This window comes from Pseudophryne corroboree, chromosome 2 (genome assembly GCF_028390025.1).
Source record: "Pseudophryne corroboree isolate aPseCor3 chromosome 2, aPseCor3.hap2, whole genome shotgun sequence".
NCBI lineage: Eukaryota > Metazoa > Chordata > Amphibia > Anura > Myobatrachidae > Pseudophryne > Pseudophryne corroboree.
In genome coordinates this window covers 867,858,219-867,876,504 of record NC_086445.1, presented here as the reverse complement: position 1 = coordinate 867,876,504, position 18,286 = coordinate 867,858,219, and the positions used below count along the sequence as shown (strand labels likewise).

General features: G+C 43.3%; 1 protein-coding gene and 1 pseudogene across 4 annotated transcripts in view; both read left to right on the top strand.

Moving 5' to 3' along the window:
• The window catches only part of PHF12 (PHD finger protein 12), a 252,771-nt gene that overhangs the window by 194,322 nt on the left and 40,163 nt on the right, over nt 1-18,286 (top strand). For all 4 annotated transcript variants that reach the window (XR_010241510.1, XM_063955905.1, XM_063955904.1 and 1 more), the window contains one exon: nt 10,803-10,885. Coding sequence is in view for 3 of the 4 variants with exons in the window: in XM_063955905.1 (XP_063811975.1) it covers nt 10,803-10,885 (83 nt within the window). In the remaining variant the exon portion in view is untranslated. The remainder of the gene's footprint in view (nt 1-10,802; nt 10,886-18,286) is intronic.
• LOC135052289 (5S ribosomal RNA) lies at nt 8,897-9,016 on the top strand (annotated as a pseudogene).

The following is an 18,286-nucleotide window of genomic DNA, read 5'->3' as shown; positions in this document are numbered from 1 at the left end:
AGTCCCACCTGGAACCGACTCAGTGGCTCCTGTTCTTGGGAAATGTTACTGGATATGGTGGCCCAGAAGGTTTTCCTCCCAGAGGACAAGGCGAGAACACTTCAAGAGATGGTGCTCCGAACTGCTCATGTATCCATCCTTCTTTGCATCAGACTGTTGGGGAAGATGGTCGCCTCCTACGAGGCGATCCAATATGGGAGGTTCCATGCCAGAACATTTCAATTGAATCTCATCTATAGATGTACCGGATGTTTCGGCTGTCACCTCAGGCCAGGTTTTCCCTCCTTCTGGTGGCTGCAGTCCTCCAATCTCCTGGAAGGCCATAGTTTCGGGACTCAGGATTGGACCCTCCTCACGACGGATGCGAGTCTGCGAGGATTGGGTGCTGTCACCCAAGGGGCGCAGTTCCAGGGCAGGTGGTCAGCCCACGAGGCCCTCCTTCCAATCAACATTCTGGAACTTCGGCAATCTACAGTGGTCTGCTTCAGGCCTCTCCTCTGCTTGCGAATCACGCAATCCAAGTTCAGTCGGACAACGCCGCTGCAGTGGCATACATCAATCGGCAAGGAGGGACAAAAAGCAGAGCCTGCATGCGAGAGGTGTCAAAGATACTCCTATGGGCAGAAAGAAATGCAAGAGCAATGTCCGCAATCTTCATTCCGGGAGTGGACAACTGGGAAGCGGACTTCCTGAGTCGTCACGACCTCCACCCTGGAGAGTGAGGACTCCACCCTCAGGTGTTTCAGCAGTACACCCACCGGTGGGGCTGCCCGCAGATAGACTTGATGGCTTCTTGTCTCAACAAGAAGCTTCACTAGTATTGCTCTCGAACCAGGGACCCTCAGGCGAGGGCAGTGGACGCACTGACATCGCCTTGGCCTTACTGGCTGGTCTACCGGTTTCCTCCGATTCTGTTGCTCCCAAGGGTGCTCATGCGAATAAAATCAGGGAGTCCGGGCAATTCTGATTGCCCCAGATTGGCCTCGGAGGGCATGGTACACGGAGATTCTGGACATGTCCGTCGCAGACCCTTGGCCTCTACCACTAAGAAGCGATCTTCAACAAGGACCGTTCGTCTACCCGGACTTAAAGAGACTTCGTTTGACGGCATGGAGGTTGAGCGGAACATCCTAGCTCAAAAGGGCCTTTTCAAAAAGGTTATTGCTACCATTGTTCAGGCCAGGAAACCTGTGACGTCAAAACACTTTCATCATATCTGGAGAAGGTATATGTCTCTTGATGCGAGGGAACGCACGTATCCACCTGCAAAGTTTCACTTGGGACGTTTCCTACGTTTTCTGCAGGCGGGTGTGGATAAGGGCTTGCATCTGGGTTCCATTAAGGTCCAGCTTTCAGCTCTCCATTTTCTTCCAGAAGAAATTAGCACTGTTGCCAGAAGTTCAGACCTTCTTGCAAGGGGTACTCCACATATAACCTCCTTTTGTGCCGCCTACGGTGCCCTGGGATTTGAATGTGGTGTTGGAATTTCTACAGTCCTCCTGGTTTCAGCCTCTGATGATGGTAGAAGACAAGTACCTCACGTGGAAGACAGTGATGTTACTGGCCCTGGCTTCTGCTAGAATTGGGGGCCTTATCGTGTAAAAGTCCATACTTGGTCTTTTACGAGGACAGAGCTCAGGATTAGGCAGCAGTTCCTGCCGAAGGTTGGCTCTGCGTTTCGCCTGACTCATCCTATTGTGGTTCCGTCCAGTTCTGGCACTTTTGCTCCTCCGGAGGCATTTGATGTTGTGCAAGCCTTAAAGATCTATGTCAAGTGGACGGCTTGGATCAGAAAGACTGATTCCTTGTTCATGCTCTGATGCGCAGAAGAAGGGTTGTCCTGCTTCGAAGCAGTCCATTGCTGGTTGCCTTAGGCTTACTATCCAACAGGCCTATGTATCTGCAGCCTTTACTGTTCCTGTCTCTGAAAGCCCACGCTACAAGATCTGTGGGCTCTTCCTGGGCGGCTGCCCGAGGATTCTCGGCCTTGCAACTATGCCGAGCTGCTACTTGGTCGGGGAAGAACACCTTTGTGAAGTTCTACAAGTTTGATACCCTGGCCAAAGAGGATACCCAGTTTGGGCAGGCGGTGCTGCAGCAGTCTCCGCACATTTCCGCCTGTACTGGAAGCTGTGGGATGCCCCCATCGTACTAATCTCTCCAATATCCCTTATGGATGCTAGAGAAAATAGGATTTTATTTTCCTACCGGTAAATCCTTTTCTCGTAGGCCATAAGGGATATTGGGCGCCCACCTCAGTGCGTTGCCTTTTCTGTAGGTTCTCGGTTATGTGATTACCTGTTCAGCTGTTGCTGCTGCTGTTACCAACCGTTGCTGGTTGTTATATGTTCATAGTGTGCTGGTGTTAAATCTCACCACTCTTTGTTGTCATGTTCCTTGTCTCTCATATGTCCTTTCCCTTCGGGCACTGTTTTACCTATAACTGCCTGTGGGAGGGAGCATAGAGGGGAGGAGCCAGCACACCCAGTAAAGAAATTTAAAGTGCACCGGCTCCTTTGGACCCCGTCTATACTCATCGTACTAATCTCCTCAATATCCCTTATGGACTACGAGAAAAGGATTTACCGGTGGGTAATTTAAATCCTACTTTTCCCGGTGTTTGTTGCATTTTGTGCGGTTTAATGTCTTGGCATAATCTGGCTTGATGCTAATTAAATGTGGAGACTGTGCTGGCCATTCTATAGTTTGAAGCCTACCAGCTTGTTCTTTTCCTAAAAAGGTAGTTGTCCCAAAGCCTGGAGGTATGGTTTTGGTCATAAGGTGTAAACCAGCGGGTATTGCATGGTTCTAAAATGCTGTGTTGGCCCTTTTGCTACAGCGTGCAAATCACCAACTTTGGATCCAGAAAATGACCCCTAGACCATCACGCTTCCTCCTCCACGTTTGACAGTTGATGGGGAGGGATTCAGTTGTGTTGCCAAGCGCTTTAACTAATGGGCATTCGACTGAAAACTCTGTTCTTATTCCAGTGGGGCGTTCATTAGCTGCAGTAGACTCATTTATTCATGCAGCGTCCTGAGCTGGCAAGAAGAAATGTACGAAAGTCTGTTTGGGTGCCCTCATCTGGACTTTAGATGGGCTTAGCCGCTATAGTCAGTGAAACCGGTGCTTCTGGGCATGTGTAAAGTAATGGGCGCTTTATTGGAGCAACAGTTCAATTGCTTTGGTGCCTTACTTTAGGCACCTGTTGAAACAATTCAATTCCTCCTTTGGTGTTACAGGGGTTTCTATGCCCTGTGGCCTCTCAGCATTTTTAAACCCAAAATTTTGGAGGGCAACACTTTTAATAGTGTGGAGTGGTGAGTGCTATTCTTCTACAAGGCACACCTTTGTAAATAAACCCCACACACTGAGGAACCATCCTTTCAGCTACTTGACTGCGTAAGTACACAAACCCTGTGTGATTTAAAATTCAGAAATTCCTGTCTTTAACACTTCACTGGCAGTCCTGTATGGCCCAGGAAGACATCTCTGAAAAGCCCCCACTCACCTTATTTATATATATATATATATATATGTGTGTGTATGTATGTATGTGTATATATATATATACATACATACATACATACATACATACATACATACATACATACATACATACAGTGGGGCAAAAAAGTTTTTGGACAGCCACCGAATGTGCAAGTTGACCCACTTAAAAAGATGAGGTCTGTAATTTCTATCATAGGTACCCTTCAACTGTGAGAGGAAAGAATCAGGAAAAAAAAAAAAAAAAAGGAAATCACATTGTATGATTTTTAAACAATTTACTTGTATATTCTTAAATATTTGGACACCTACCAAGTAGCAAGATTTCTGGCTCTCACAGACCTGTTAAGTCTTCTTTAAGAAGCTCTTCTATCCTCCACTCGTTAGTATTAATGGCACCTGTTTCAACTGGTTATCTGTATAAGAGACACCTGTCCACACCCTCAAACAGTCAGACTGCTACCTCTCCACCATGGCCAAGACCAGAGAGCTGTCTAAGGACACCAGGGACAAAATTGTGAGCTACTCGACAACAGGCAAGCATCTTGGTGAGAAGAAATCAACTGTTGGCGCAGTTAGTTATTAAAAAATGGAAGAAATACAAGATCACTAACAATCTCCCTCGACCTGGGGCTCCATGCAAGATCTCACCTCCTGGGGGTATCAATGATCTTGAGAACGGTGAGGAATCAGCCCAGAACTACACGGGGGGAACTGGTCAATGACCTCAAGAGAGCTCGGACCACAGTCACAAAGGTTACCATTCGTAACCCACTACGTCGTCATGGATTGAAATCATGCAGCGCCCGAAAGATCCCCCTGCTTAAGCCAGCACATGTCCAGGCCCGTCTAAAGTTTGCCAGTGACCATATGGATGGTCCAGAGGAGGATTGGGAGAATGTAATATGGTCAGATGAGAGCAAAATCAAACTTTTTGGTATAATCTCCACTCGCCGTGTTTGGAGGGAGAAGAATGATGAATGGCATCCCACGAACACCATACCCACTGTGAAGCATGGGGGTGGCAACATCATGCTTTGGGGCTGCTTTTCTGCAAAGGGGATAGGACGACTGATCCGTATTAAGGAGAGTATGAATGGGGCCATGTATAGTCAGATTTTGGGCAAAAACCTCCTGCCCTCAGTAAGAGCATTGAAGATGGAACGTGGCTGGGTCTTCCAGCATGACAATGACCCCAAACACCGCCTGGGCAACTAAGGAGTGGCTCAGTAAGAAGCATTTCAAGGTCCTGAAGTGGCCTAGCCAGTCTCCAGACCTCAACCCAATAGAAAATCTGTGAAGATCTGCATGGAAGAGTTGGCCAGAATACCCTGCTACAGTGTGTGCAAACCTGGTCAAGAACTACAGGAAACGTGTGTGTGTGTGTGTGTGTGTGTGTGTGTGTGTGTGTACGTATGTGTGTGTGTATGTATGTATGTATGTATGTATGTATGTATGTGTATATATATATATATATATATATATATATATATATATATATATATATATATATATATATATATATATGTGTGTGTGAAAAGGAGGAAGCTGAACAGCGCCAATTAGCGATAACAATTTGTACTAGTATATGGACCAGAATTACTAAAAACACTCCTAAAACGGACACTCCCTTTAATATATTTAGGGCGTCAGCTCACGTCTTAAGTAAAAAACACTGGTAGGGTGTTTTACAAGTAATCTCAGAAATGGTGGATAAGATACTTAAGAGCGACCAATGGTGTCAATTAATATTATAATAGGAGGTTATAATTTAAAAAAAATTTTTAATCACAATAAAATTTGCACCAATAAAAGATATAAAGCAAAACCACAGTAAAAATATTAAAAATTAGACGATCAGAGATAAAAAAAAAGTCAATACAAAAATATCACCAACATGTATAAAAAAAAAAAAAAAAAAAAAAAAAATATATACGGTATAACATATGAGGACTCAATTTAGAAAAGAGATAATATCGATTAATAAGACCAACTTTAGGTAAAAAATCAATCTAAACTTAAGAGAAGGTAGGTATCCCCAACGCGTTTCGTCCTATCTGTACTTCCTCAGGGGGCAGTGAGCAAGTGGGACAGCACAGGTATATATACACGTTAATGAGGAAGTGATCTCTACATCACTTCGTGTCAATTAGGAGCACCAAAAAGTAACATACTGATACTTTTAAAAAAAAGGCTATGACATGTTCTTTCCACTGCTTGGATTAGGCTAAGCAGAACCGCTATTGTATAAGTCTAATTTGAGCTCAGGGAAGCCTTATAAAGCTCCCTGAGTGTTGTTTATCCGGACTTCCTGTCTGGACAGTGGGTGACATCACGTCCGCCCCACTTCCGGCGTCATGGTTCCTACACCGCGCATGCGCCGGGTACGGACAACCCGGACCCACGGCGCATGCGCCCGCGAGCGGTGTCCGGATCTTAACACAGTCAGTTACCGTGTTTTCGTCCATTGCGCATGCGCCGGGTACGGACATCCCGAACCCACAGCGCATGCGCCCGCGAGCCGTATCCAATGTTCAATACATGGCCAGCATATGTTCCAAAAGGTTCCTGAGCGTCTGCAACACCTACTCCAGGACTGATTCCACTAATAAGGGGAAGTTCTGTATATGGTTATGTTCATATCCATTCATTAATCGCATCAGATGATATCAAGGGGTTGGCATCCATTTTCTTGGCGCATGCTGCTTGCAGACACTTATTGCACACAGTCCCAGTGGCCATCTTAGGTAGGATCTTTCTCAATGGGAAACACATAAAAAGAAAAATGAAGATAGGAGCAGGGTCATACAAAGGTTTCGGATGCAAAAATTGCCTTACATCATTATTAGTTATAATTTCATAGAGGATATTCCCTCAAAACAGATGGTGTCTAGTATATAAATAGCCTTAGACCCATAAACATAAGATATAAGCTGAGAATAGATATGTATGAATGTAAGGTGTAAAAAAAAATCAGAAATTCATTAAAAATACATAGACATTTTTTTATAAAAAAATATACAAATTTTTTTTTTGCATGAACAAAAATGAAGACAGACACAAATAAGAGAAAAAGAGGGGCTGGAGAATAGTAGTAATAAAGTTATAACAAAGTTTTAATGGAAAATGCCAGGAACTGAGTTTCTTTATGGCAGTACAAGAGATTGCATGTGTTCAAAGCTAGTTTTCATATCGCCCAAAACACCAGAAGCCCCTCTCGGGGAAGACATAGTAACACTCTCACATCCCATATTCCAGCCTACAGCACCCGGTCTTCCATGATGGTTCCCCATCTGTGTACTGGCCGGCCCAAACACTGCTTGGCTTCCAAGTTCGGGCGGAATTGGGCATTTCCAGTGTGGTATGGCTGTAATAGTGGTATAATATATGGGTCTGCAAGGTGCGACGGCGAGCAAAATTAAGTAGGTCACCCTGGTGAGATGGTTAAAAGTGCAATGTGCTTAAGTCATAAAAACGGGGCTATTTCATAGCCCTCGTTGAAGCCTTCAGGATGCAGAGTGTTCAATTCAGGAGGCAGGAGGAATATACACCTACAAAAACAAAAGGCGACACCTGTAGTAGGTGAGGCATCAAATGAAATATTTAATTTATCAAGTCACACACTATCAGAGTGCGAAACAGCAGTATTGAGCAAAGGACTTTCTTATGCACCCACTAAAGCATAGGTCTTCAACCTGTGGCCCTCCAGCTGCTGCGGAACTACACATCCCAGCATGCCCTGCCTCAGTTTTACCATGCCTTAATAGCAAAACTGTGGCAGGGCATGGTGGGATGTGTAGTTCCGCAGCAGCTGGAGGGCCACAGGTTGAAGACCCATGCACTAAAGGTATGAATAGATTTGATGTTTTCATTGAGCTAAACAAGTATGTAAGGAAACTGACTCTCAAGAGGCATTTTCTTAAAGAAAATGCAGTGATACATAACTATGAACAATCAAAATCAAGATTGAAACCTGTTTCGAAATTCTACCCTCTGGAGTCTTAAGGGCCATAACGTGGGCATTTTTTATGATTTGGTAAAGAGGGATTTATGTGATACTGAAATTGAACCCATCAAAGAGAAGAATCTTATAAATAGAGAAATAAAAGCTATTAAGGATTTGCGGGCCAATAACAATATCGTTATAAAATCTGCTGACAAAGGGGGGGAGTTGGTTATCATGGACCGGGAGGCCTATGTAGCAGAGGCTAATGGGATGGTGACAAGACGAGTTTTAATGAATTTTTTACATATTTATCTAACAACTCGATGAATCTCCGCTTTACCGCCAATGAAAACATCAAAGAGATTGACTTTTTGGATCTGGTACTGTCGCATGAGGGCAATGAAGTGATCTCCAAGAATTTCATCAAAAAAGTAGATATGAATAGCTACGTCCACTATAAAAGCAATCACAGTCAACAATGGAAGAACAATATCCCTTTTTCTCAGTTTACCAGAATTGCCCGCAACTGTAAAAACCCTGAGGACTGTGATCAACAATTACAGGTGTACACTGAACGATTCAAGGAAAAAGGCTATCCCAATCATCTCCTGGGAGAAGCAAATGACAAAGCTAAAAATCTGGAGAGGCAACAACTTCTGAGGTACAAAACGAAGGAAAAGGGGGAGGATGTAGTAAGATTCATCACCACCTACAGTAGACATGGTAACCTCATCAAGAAAACCCTTAAGAAACATTGGAACATCCTCCTAATGGATCCCGTTCTAAAGGAGTCTCTTCCCAAAGATCTGTTGGTGGTATTCAGGAAATCACAGAATCTCAAAGACTTGGTGGCACCAAGCATGCTGAGGAAGAAAGAAATCATACCAGGGATGCCCAAGTGTGTCGGATGCTACAAGTGTGGTCGCTGCAATATGTGTCGTTATCTGCACCCCAACAGGAAGACTTTCAGGAATACAGATGGGTCCAGAGAGTACAAGATCAAGGGGTTCATTAACTGCAACACGGTCTCGGTGATTTACATGCTGGAATGCTCATGTGGAATGAAGTATATAGGAAAAACCAAGAGACCCCTGAAGATCCGCATCCAGGAGCATGTAAGGAATATTAAAAACAAGGTACTATCCCATGCGGTCTCTAAACATTTCCACATGTGCCACAATTCAGACCCTGAGGAACTGACTTTCAAAGGCATCGAACTTGTCTCATTGGGCGAGAGAGGTGGAGACCTTGGCAACCTCCTATCCAAGAGGGAGATGTATTGGATTTTTGAATTGAACACTCTGCATCCTGAAGGCTTCAACGAGGGCTAGGAAATAGCCCCATTTTTATGACGTAAGCACATTGCACTTTTAACCATCTCACCAGGGTGACCTACTTCATTTTGCTCGCCGTCGCACCCTGCAGACCCATATATTATACCACTATTACAGCCATACCACACTGGAAATGCCCAATTCCGCCCGAACTTGGAAGCCAAGCAGTGTTTGGGCCCGGCCAGTACATAGATGGGGAACCATCATGGAAGACCGGGTGCTGTAGGCTGGAATATGGGATGTGAGAGTGTTACTATGTCTTCCCCGAGAGGGGCTTCTGGTGTTTTGGGCGATATGTAAATGAGCTTTGAACACATGCAATCTCTTGTACTGCCATAAAGAAACTCCGTTCCTGGCATTTTCCATTAAAACTTTGTTATAACTTTATTACTACTATTCTCCAGCCCCTCTTTTTCTCTTATTTGTGTCTGTCTTCATTTTTGTTCATGCAAAAAAAAAATTGTATATTTTTTTTTTTTTAAATGTCTATGTATTTTTAATGAATTTCTGATTTTTTTACACCTTACATTCATACATATCTATTCTCAGCTTATATCTTATGTTTATGGGTCTAAGGCTATTTATATACTAGACACCATCTGTTTTGAGGGAATATCCTCTATGAAATTATAACTAATAATGATGTAAGGCAATTTTTGCATCTGAAACCTTTGTATGACCCTGCTCCTATCTTCATTTTTCTTTTTATGTGTTTCCCATTGAGAAATATCCTACCTAAGATGGCCACTGGGACTGTGTGCAATAAGTGTCTGCAAGCAGCATGCTCCAAGAAAATGGATGCCAACCCCTTGATATCATCTGATGCGATTAATGAATGGATATGAACATAACCATATACAGAACTTCCCCTTATTAGTGGAATCAGTCCTGGAGGAGGTGTTGCAGACGCTCAGGAACCTTTTGGAACATATGCTGGCCATGTATTGAACATTGGATACGGCTCGCGGGCGCATGCGCTATGGGTACGGGATGTCCGTACCCGGCGCATGCGCAATGGACGAAAACACGGTAACTGACTGTGTTAAGATCCGGACACCGCTCGCGGGCGCATGCGCCGTGGGTCCGGGTTGTCCGTACCCGGCGCATGCTCGGTGTAGGAACCATGACGCCGGAAGTGGGGCGGACGTGATGTCACCCACTGTCCGGACAGGAAGTCCGGATAAACAACGCTCAGGGAGCTTTATAAGGCTTCCCTGAGCTCAAATTAGACTTATACAATAGCAGTTTTGCTTAGCCTAATCCAAGCAGTGGAAAGAACATGTCATAGCCTTTTTTTTAAAAGTATTTCAGTATGTTACTTTTTGGTGCTCCTAATTGACAGGAAGTGATGTAGAGATCACTTCCTCATTAACATGTTTATATATACCTGTGCTGTCTCACTTGCTCACTGCCCCCTGAGGAAGTCCAGATAGGACGAAATGCGTTGGGGATACCTACCTTCTCTTAAGTTAAGATATTGATTTTTTACCTAAAGTTGGTCTTATTAATCGATATTATATCTTTTCTAAATTGAGTCCTCATATGTTATACCGTATATATTTTGAAATTTTTTTTTATACATGTTGGTGATATTTTTGTATTGACTTTTTTTTTTTTATCTCTGATCGTCTAATTTTTAATATTTTTACTGTGGTTTTGCTTTAGATCTTTTATTGGTGCAAATTTTATTGTGATTAAAAAATTTTTTAAATTATAACCTCCTAATATAATATTAATTGACACCATTGGTCGCTCTTAAGTATCTTATCCACCATTTCTGATTGATATATACATATATATCAATATGTGTGTGTGTGTGTGTGTGTATGTATATATATATTCAGTTTACTGCTTACCTGTGTTCCGTTCCAGTTATTGGAATAGAATTGCTTCAATTTCAGTACTAACTGAAGAATGGTGGTGTTCTAAACATTTTGTCCGTTAGTGTAGTGCTGTCTGAAAAGTGTGCAAGTAGCTGCTGACATTGAGAAGCTTGTGTCATCCTTTCATTGCAGGAGCTGACATGGACGTGTGCCTTACAAACTATGGTCACTGCAACTATGTGTCTGGCAAGCACGCTTGCATATTTTACGATGAGGTGAGTATATTTGCATACATTTTTATTTTTACATGTTTATATACTGTTAATATACAGGAGAAGATATTTCTAGTGACGTGATTCAATTTAACATGATTCAAGTTCCAGATGATTTAATTTTGCGTGTTTGTTTCTGATTGCCTATAGACAGCCTGTCGATCTTAAACTGTATAGTTTTAAAAGAAAAAAGTTCAAGTCATAATGCTAAAAACCCACTGAATTGCTAAATGAATCCACGTAAATGTAAAATTTTTACCTTTAATTTGAGGAGATTAAAAGGTCACAGACTGAATTTCTGGGATTTAAAGAATATTTTCTAACAGTTTTTAAGAAGCTTACAAAATTGGGAGATTGTGTGTATCCATAGCTATAAAATTTCTCAGCACATTAAAATGTAATGACAGTTGACTTGACCTCTGACCCCCTCCCACCTGTGTCAGATGCTCAGGAGAATCTGAAGTGGCAGAGATAGACCGTGAAGGAGGAAGAAGTGGTGGGGAGAAAGTGTCAAGCTGGTTGCACACTATGCGATTTGTCATCCGATCCAGTAAATCCAAACAGCGTATCGCTCATACCAGGCAATGTGTATACCTGATATGCTGTTGCCCGCTGCCACTAGCGACGTCAGGGTTGATGTGCGGCAGCTCAATCCTGATAATATCGCTAGCGACAACATGTATGCTAATGAAGGACGGGACAGTGATCGTTCCGTCCTTCATTAACATCGCTCAATGTGTACCCAGATTCCGATTTGACATATCTACTGGGTACATATCGCTCCAGTGTGTACCCAGCTTTAGAGTATAGGTGTGAGGTGGGGGGGGGGGGGGGGAGAAAAGAGGCTATGGCAGAGACCCAGAAAGAGGTCAGGGATTACAGCTGGTATAAAAATAAAATCACATTGGACTACATCCCTGTCCCTTCCCCACATTGCCATGGCAGTTGGTGTTACACTCCTGATAAGTACAACTTCAATGTCTCATGCCACGAACTGTGGCTGCCAGAGAAACTGCTTTCATACAGGAACATTTTTTGCATGTTCAATAGGGTACTGCTTTGCCAAGGGCCCCTGGATATTTTTATTTATTTATTCTTGCTGTCTTATTTATATTGTTTACCTACAGTGCAGGAAAATTACATATCAAGATATATAATAATCAGACACCAGACAGTGAGCTGTTAGTATTTTAGATAGTCCGTCTCCACAACATTAGTATAAAGAAAGGGGAAAAAACCAGCGCCCATATAGCTAGTATCCAAATATAAACAGTAGCTCTATGTACTGTGTATTGCCAGTACACAGAGGGGAAGACAGAACTCATCGCATCAGAAACTTCAATGTTTGGCTAAGGACATGGTGCAATGAGGAGAGATTTGGATTTATAGGCCACAGTCACACCATCTGGCAAGATAGGAGCTTATACAAAAGTGACGGCCTGCACCCATCTTCAAGGGGAACGAGAATACTAACTGAACAGTTTGGATGCTTCATAAAGAACTATTTAAACCAACAGAGGGGGGCAGTGAACCAAACAAGAATAAAGCAATCTGCTCCCCCAACAAAGAGGTATTATTTCTGCAGGCAAAGGGAATAGGAAGCATATCCACAGCAACAGAAGATAATTCAGATCAAAACCAAATAAAAATAGGCAGAGAGAAGAACATAGCTAGGAACAGAAAACGTACAAACAAAACTCTAAAAGCTATGTGTGCAAATGCTAGGAGCTTAGGAAATAAAATCCCAGAACTAATTGCAATAATGACAAGGGATGATCTAGACATTGTGGCAATTACAGAGTCATGGTACTATGAAAATCATGACTGGGACATAGCTATACCGGGATTTGCTTTATTTAGGAAGGACAGAATTGGAAAAATCGGAGGAGGGGTAGCAATGTATGTAAAAAAAAAAAGCATAAATACTACATTAATAAAAAATAATGAAAGAAAACTGAGGCCCTTTGGGTGACCATAGAAACAGGGGAAAAGTCGATTATTCGTATTGGCGTGATATACAGGCCACCAGGTCAGGAAGAGGAACTCGACAAGTACCTATTGCAGGACATAACTAAAATGGCATTAAAAAGAGAGGTAATAATCATGGGAGACTTTAATCTTCCTGATGTAAACTGGGAGGTGTCTGTTGCTAGTTCCACTAGAAGTAGGGACATTTTATTTTAAATTCCCTTCAGGGAGCATCTCTCCACCAATTGGTGAGGGAGCCCACTCGGAAAGACGCTATATTAGACTTAATACTTATAAATGGAGACAGAATATCTGTCGTAAAAGTGGGTGAAAACCTGGGATCCAGTGATCATCAAGCAGTATGGTTCAGCATAAAGACAGAGACTGACTCATCCCATACAAAAACAATGGTGTTGGATTTTAGGAAGGCTGATTTTGTAGTGATGGAAAAATGTGTAAGCCATTCTTTGGCAGAGTGGAGGAACTTGGAAGCTGTGCAGGAGAGGTGGGAAACATTAAAATGTGCAATATTAAAGGCAACAGACCTTTTGTATGAAGTGTTAGGAAAAACAAAAGGAAAAGGAAGCCAGTGTGGTTTGCAAAAGAAGTAGCAAATATTGTGAAAGCCAAAAAGATAGCTTTTAGGAAATATAAGCAGACACAAAATAATGAAGACAAAGAGATATATCTTGTTAGACAGAAGGAGACTAAGAAAGTAATCAGATGTGCAAAGGCATAAGCTGAGGAGAAAATGGCCCACTCAGTGGGTAAAGGACGCAAAACTTTTTTTTAGGTATATAAGCGAAAGGAGAAAAACAAAAGGCGGAATAATAAAACTGAAGACAGACACTGGGAGTCTTGTTGAGGGAGACAATTTAATAGCAGATCATCTTAATAATTAATTTTGCTCAGTATTTACTACTGAAAGAGAGGGGAAGGGGCCACAGTTAAGTTGCACGGATATTCAGGAAAATGACACAAGTACATTTACAGAGAAGAAGGTCCTAACAGAACTCTTAAAGCTGAAAGTGGACAGACCTATGGGGCCAGATGGGATACATCCAAGGATACTAAAAGAATTTAGAGGTGCTGGTAGCACCATTGACAGAATTATTCAACCAGTCATTAGCTACAGGAGTAATTCCAGAGGACTGGAAAAGAGCAAACGTAGTCCCACTGCACAAAAGTGGAAGCAAGGAAGAGGCAAACAACTACAGACCAGTGAGTCTTACATCGGTAGTAGGGAAATTGATGGAAACACTCTTAAAAGAAAGAGTTGTAGATTATCTCAAATCCGGGAATTTACAGGATCCCAAACAGCATGGATTCACTGGGGGGAGATCATGTCAAACAAATCTTTTTTTTTTTTTTTTTTTTTAAACACATTTTATTGAATGGATCATGAAGTAGGTACAGTGATTACATAACAGAGCACCCAAACATTTTGGGTGCTTAAAATACAAATGTAAGTACAGTAAATTGTTGCTACAACAGCATGGATCCTTTTTTTTTTTTTTTTTGTTTTAATGTTTTCCCGTGTTTAGAGATTTAGGTTAGAACATAAAAAGTGGGAAACTCTCGGCAACGGAGTGGCCTTCCGTCAAGAGAGTCAGCAAAGGAAATGAGAAAGGAAAGTGCTCAGAGAGCGATCAGAAGGGGACAGAAAAGTGTAGGAGGCTGGGCACCTCCGGTTGAGGAAGAGAGGGGGGGGAGTAGAGAGAGGGGAGGAGAGGTGGAGGAGTAGCCTTCGGGGGCAGGAGGTGGATAGGTCCTTGGCATGCCGTGTCAGGTTATGAATGGGGAGGAGGCCTGTTGTAGGTTTAGCCATGGGGACCATACTTTATCGAATTGCTTCGAGGTGTTACGAATAACTGCGGTCATGTATTCCATTTTGTGGACATACCATATCCGGGAAATTATCCCCTGCATTGGTGAGGGGGTCGGGCTCTTCCAGTCTGTGGCGATTTGACATGTCATTGCCGAGACTATATGGCGGAATAGTTTGTTTTGATGTCTGTTGAGGGTAGGAAGAGACATGGGGAGCAAAAAGTATTGGGGTTCGAAGGGGATGGAGGTGTCGAATAGACGCGAAAGCATGGTGCTGAGTTCACCCCATATTGTGTAGATTTTGGGGCAGGCCCACCATATGTGTAAGAATGAACCAATGTCCGTACAGCCCCTCCAGCATCTATCTGGAGTATCGGGGAACATAGTATGTAGACGGGAAGGGACATAGTACCATCGATAGAGTAATTTATAGATATTTTCTTTAATTCTTACACAGATGGAGCTGGAGGCCGCATTGTCCCATATATCTACCCAGTCCTCGTTGTCTATAGTGAATCCCAGTTCCTTTTCCCATGCCACTTCATGGGGGGCCCGGGGTGTTGTGGGGGGGTCGTCCAGGAGGGTGTAGATGTCTGATATGAGGCCTTTAGTGTTGGTGCGTTTCCGGCTAATGTATTCAAAGGGGGATAAATGTCTGTGGAGAAGGGTGGTGGTGATGGTGGAGTGAAAGTGTCTAATTTGTAGATAGCGGAAGAAGTCTGATGAGGGGATTGCTGTTCCTTCACGGATATCTGCGAATTGTGGGAACGTAGCTGTGGAGGTGATGTCATTAACATAGAAAATACCACTCATGCGCCAGGACGTGTGTATGGCTCTGCTCATACCTGGTGGGAAGGCTGGGTTGTTAAATAACGGAATTAGCGGGGACGGGTATGGGGCCAGACTGAATCGTCTATTTGTCAGGTCCCATGTTGCCAGGGAGCGACTTACTACAGGGTGCAATAGGGCCGCACGGGGACGCTGGTTCCTGTGAAGCCACAGTAGAGAGGATAGTGTAGCTAGGCCCGTCTCCTCTGCCTCTATCTCCACCCAGACCTTCCGTGTCCCGCCTTCGTTGCACCATTGTGCACATTGAGCGAGTTGCGCGGCATAAAAGTATTTCTTAAAATCCGGGATACCCAGGCCGCCGCCTCTGGAGGGGCGTTGAAGCAGTTTTAGTCTGACTCGAGGGCGTTTGTGATTCCAAATAAAGAGGGAGGATTGGCGTTGTAGAGTCTTGAAGACGTAGGTAGGGACATATATCGGGAGGGTCTGAAATAAGTACAGGAGTCGGGGGAGCACGCTCATCTTGACAGAGTTAATTCTGCCTATCCATGATATAAAATAACTGGACCAGTCCACCAAGTCCTCCTTAATTGTCTGTAATAAACGGGGATAATTTGCTTGGAAAAGTTGGTGGTGATGGTGGGTCAAGTACACACCAAGGTATTTAATTTTCTTGGTATGCCAGTTACAGGGGAGAATAGTTTGAAGTTCTTGTTTGAGAGCTTCCGGGATATAAAAGTTAAGGACCTCTGTTTTGTTCACGTTTATTTTATAACCTGATAGCTGTGAATATGAGCTGATCTCAGATAAAAGCGCGGGGAGAGATTGGGCTGGGTCAGTGAGGGAGATCAGGACGTCGTCGGCGTATAACGCTATCTTGTGTTCGGATAGGCCTGTGGATATTCCGTGGATAGCACTATTATTACGGATCCTTGCTGCTAGGGGCTCCATGATTAGGGCGAAGATTAAAGGGGAGAGGGGGCATCCCTGCCTGGTACCATTGGTGATCCCGAAACTGGAGGAGGAGACACCGTTAACTATAACCTGGGCCGACGGGGAGCGGTAGAGTGCTTTAATTCCCTCTAGATAGTTTCCGGAGAATCCCATTTTGTCAAGGACTGCAAAGGCAAAAGACCACGATATGCGGTCGAAGGCCTTCTCCGCGTCGAGAGCATGTCAAACAAATCTTATTGACTTTGACTGTGTGAATAAAGTGATGGATAAAGGTGGAGCCATGGATATAGCTAATCTAGACTTTAGTAAGGCTTTTGACACTGTTCCACATCGCAGACTGCTAAATAAACTTGAAAGTTTGGGATTGGATATTAGGATTATTGAATGAATAAGATCTTGGTTGAAGGATAGAAAACGGAGAGTTGTGGTAAATGGAGTGCATTCACAGGAGGGAAGTGTTACCAGTAGAGTACCCCAGGGATCTGTACTTTGACCAGTGCTTTTTAATATCTTTATTGGTGACATTGCAAATGGCATTAAAGGGAAAGTATGCCTTTTTGCAGATGACACAAAGGTATGCAACAGGGTAGACACACCAGGTGGGGTAAAATAAACGATTGAGGATCTAGGTAGACTAGAGGAATGGTCAAGAGTGTGGCAATTACAGTTTAATACCAAAAAAATGCAAAATCATGCACTTGGGTTTCAAAAATCCAAAGGCTAAATATAGTATTAATGGCACTATACTGGAAACTACTGAGGAGGAAAGGGATCTAGGAGTCACTATTTCAGATGACTTAAAGGCAGGTAAGCAATGTAACAAAGTAATGAGGAAGGCTTGTCAGATGCTTGGCTGCATTGGGAGAGGAATCAGCAGCAGAAAGAAAGAAGTCATAATGCCACTGTTTAGGTCATTGGTACGGCCTCGTCTAGAATACTGTGTTCAATTCTGACGGCCATATCTTCAAAAGGATATTAATACCTTAGAAACTGTACTAAGAAGTGCAACTAAAATGGTGCATGGCCTACATCACAAAACATACCCAGAAAGACTAAGAAATCTCACTCAATATGTATAGTTTGGAGCAGAGAAGGGAAAGGCGGGACATGATAGAAACTTTCAAATATATCAAGGCTTTTAACAAAGTCCAGGAGGGAAACATTCTCCAGATGAAGAGAAGCAATAGGACACGAGGACATGCACTGAGACTGGAGGGGGGGGAGGTTCAGGAGAAATTTGCGGAAAAATTACTTCACAGAAAGGGTAGTGGACAAGTGGAATAGCCTCCCATCGGAGGTGGTAGAGGCTAAGACAGTAGAGCAATTTAAACATGCATGGGATAGACCTAAGGATATCCTTACAAAGAAATAAGGATCAAATAAGGTTAGAGATAAAAATGTAAAAAAGGGGGGGGGGCAGACTAGATGGGCCAAGTAGTTCTTATCTGCCAACAAATTCTATGTTTCTATGTAATGTGACATATATTAAATACAATGTAATGAAAAAAATCACTTCATATTGTGCAACAAGGTATTGGCCTGATATTAAAACAATAGTAGCAGACAAAGATTATAAGGGATCCGGTCAGGATCCCAGCAGTCAGCATCTCGACGCCGGAATCCCAACACTATTCGTAATGCTGACACCTGCATCCCGAAAAGGTTCACCAGCCCCTGCTAGTATTCCGAGCATCGGTATGCTGCGGTCGGTATTCTGTCCACCGGCATCTCATACGCCGGTAAATCAAACCCAACCCAATTATAATACCCTTTTCACACATACACCAGATAGCCATGGTTTTTCTCACGGCTCGTGGCTCAACCCGGCCTTTGGCAATATGTGAACAGACCCTACCCAGGACAGGTGAC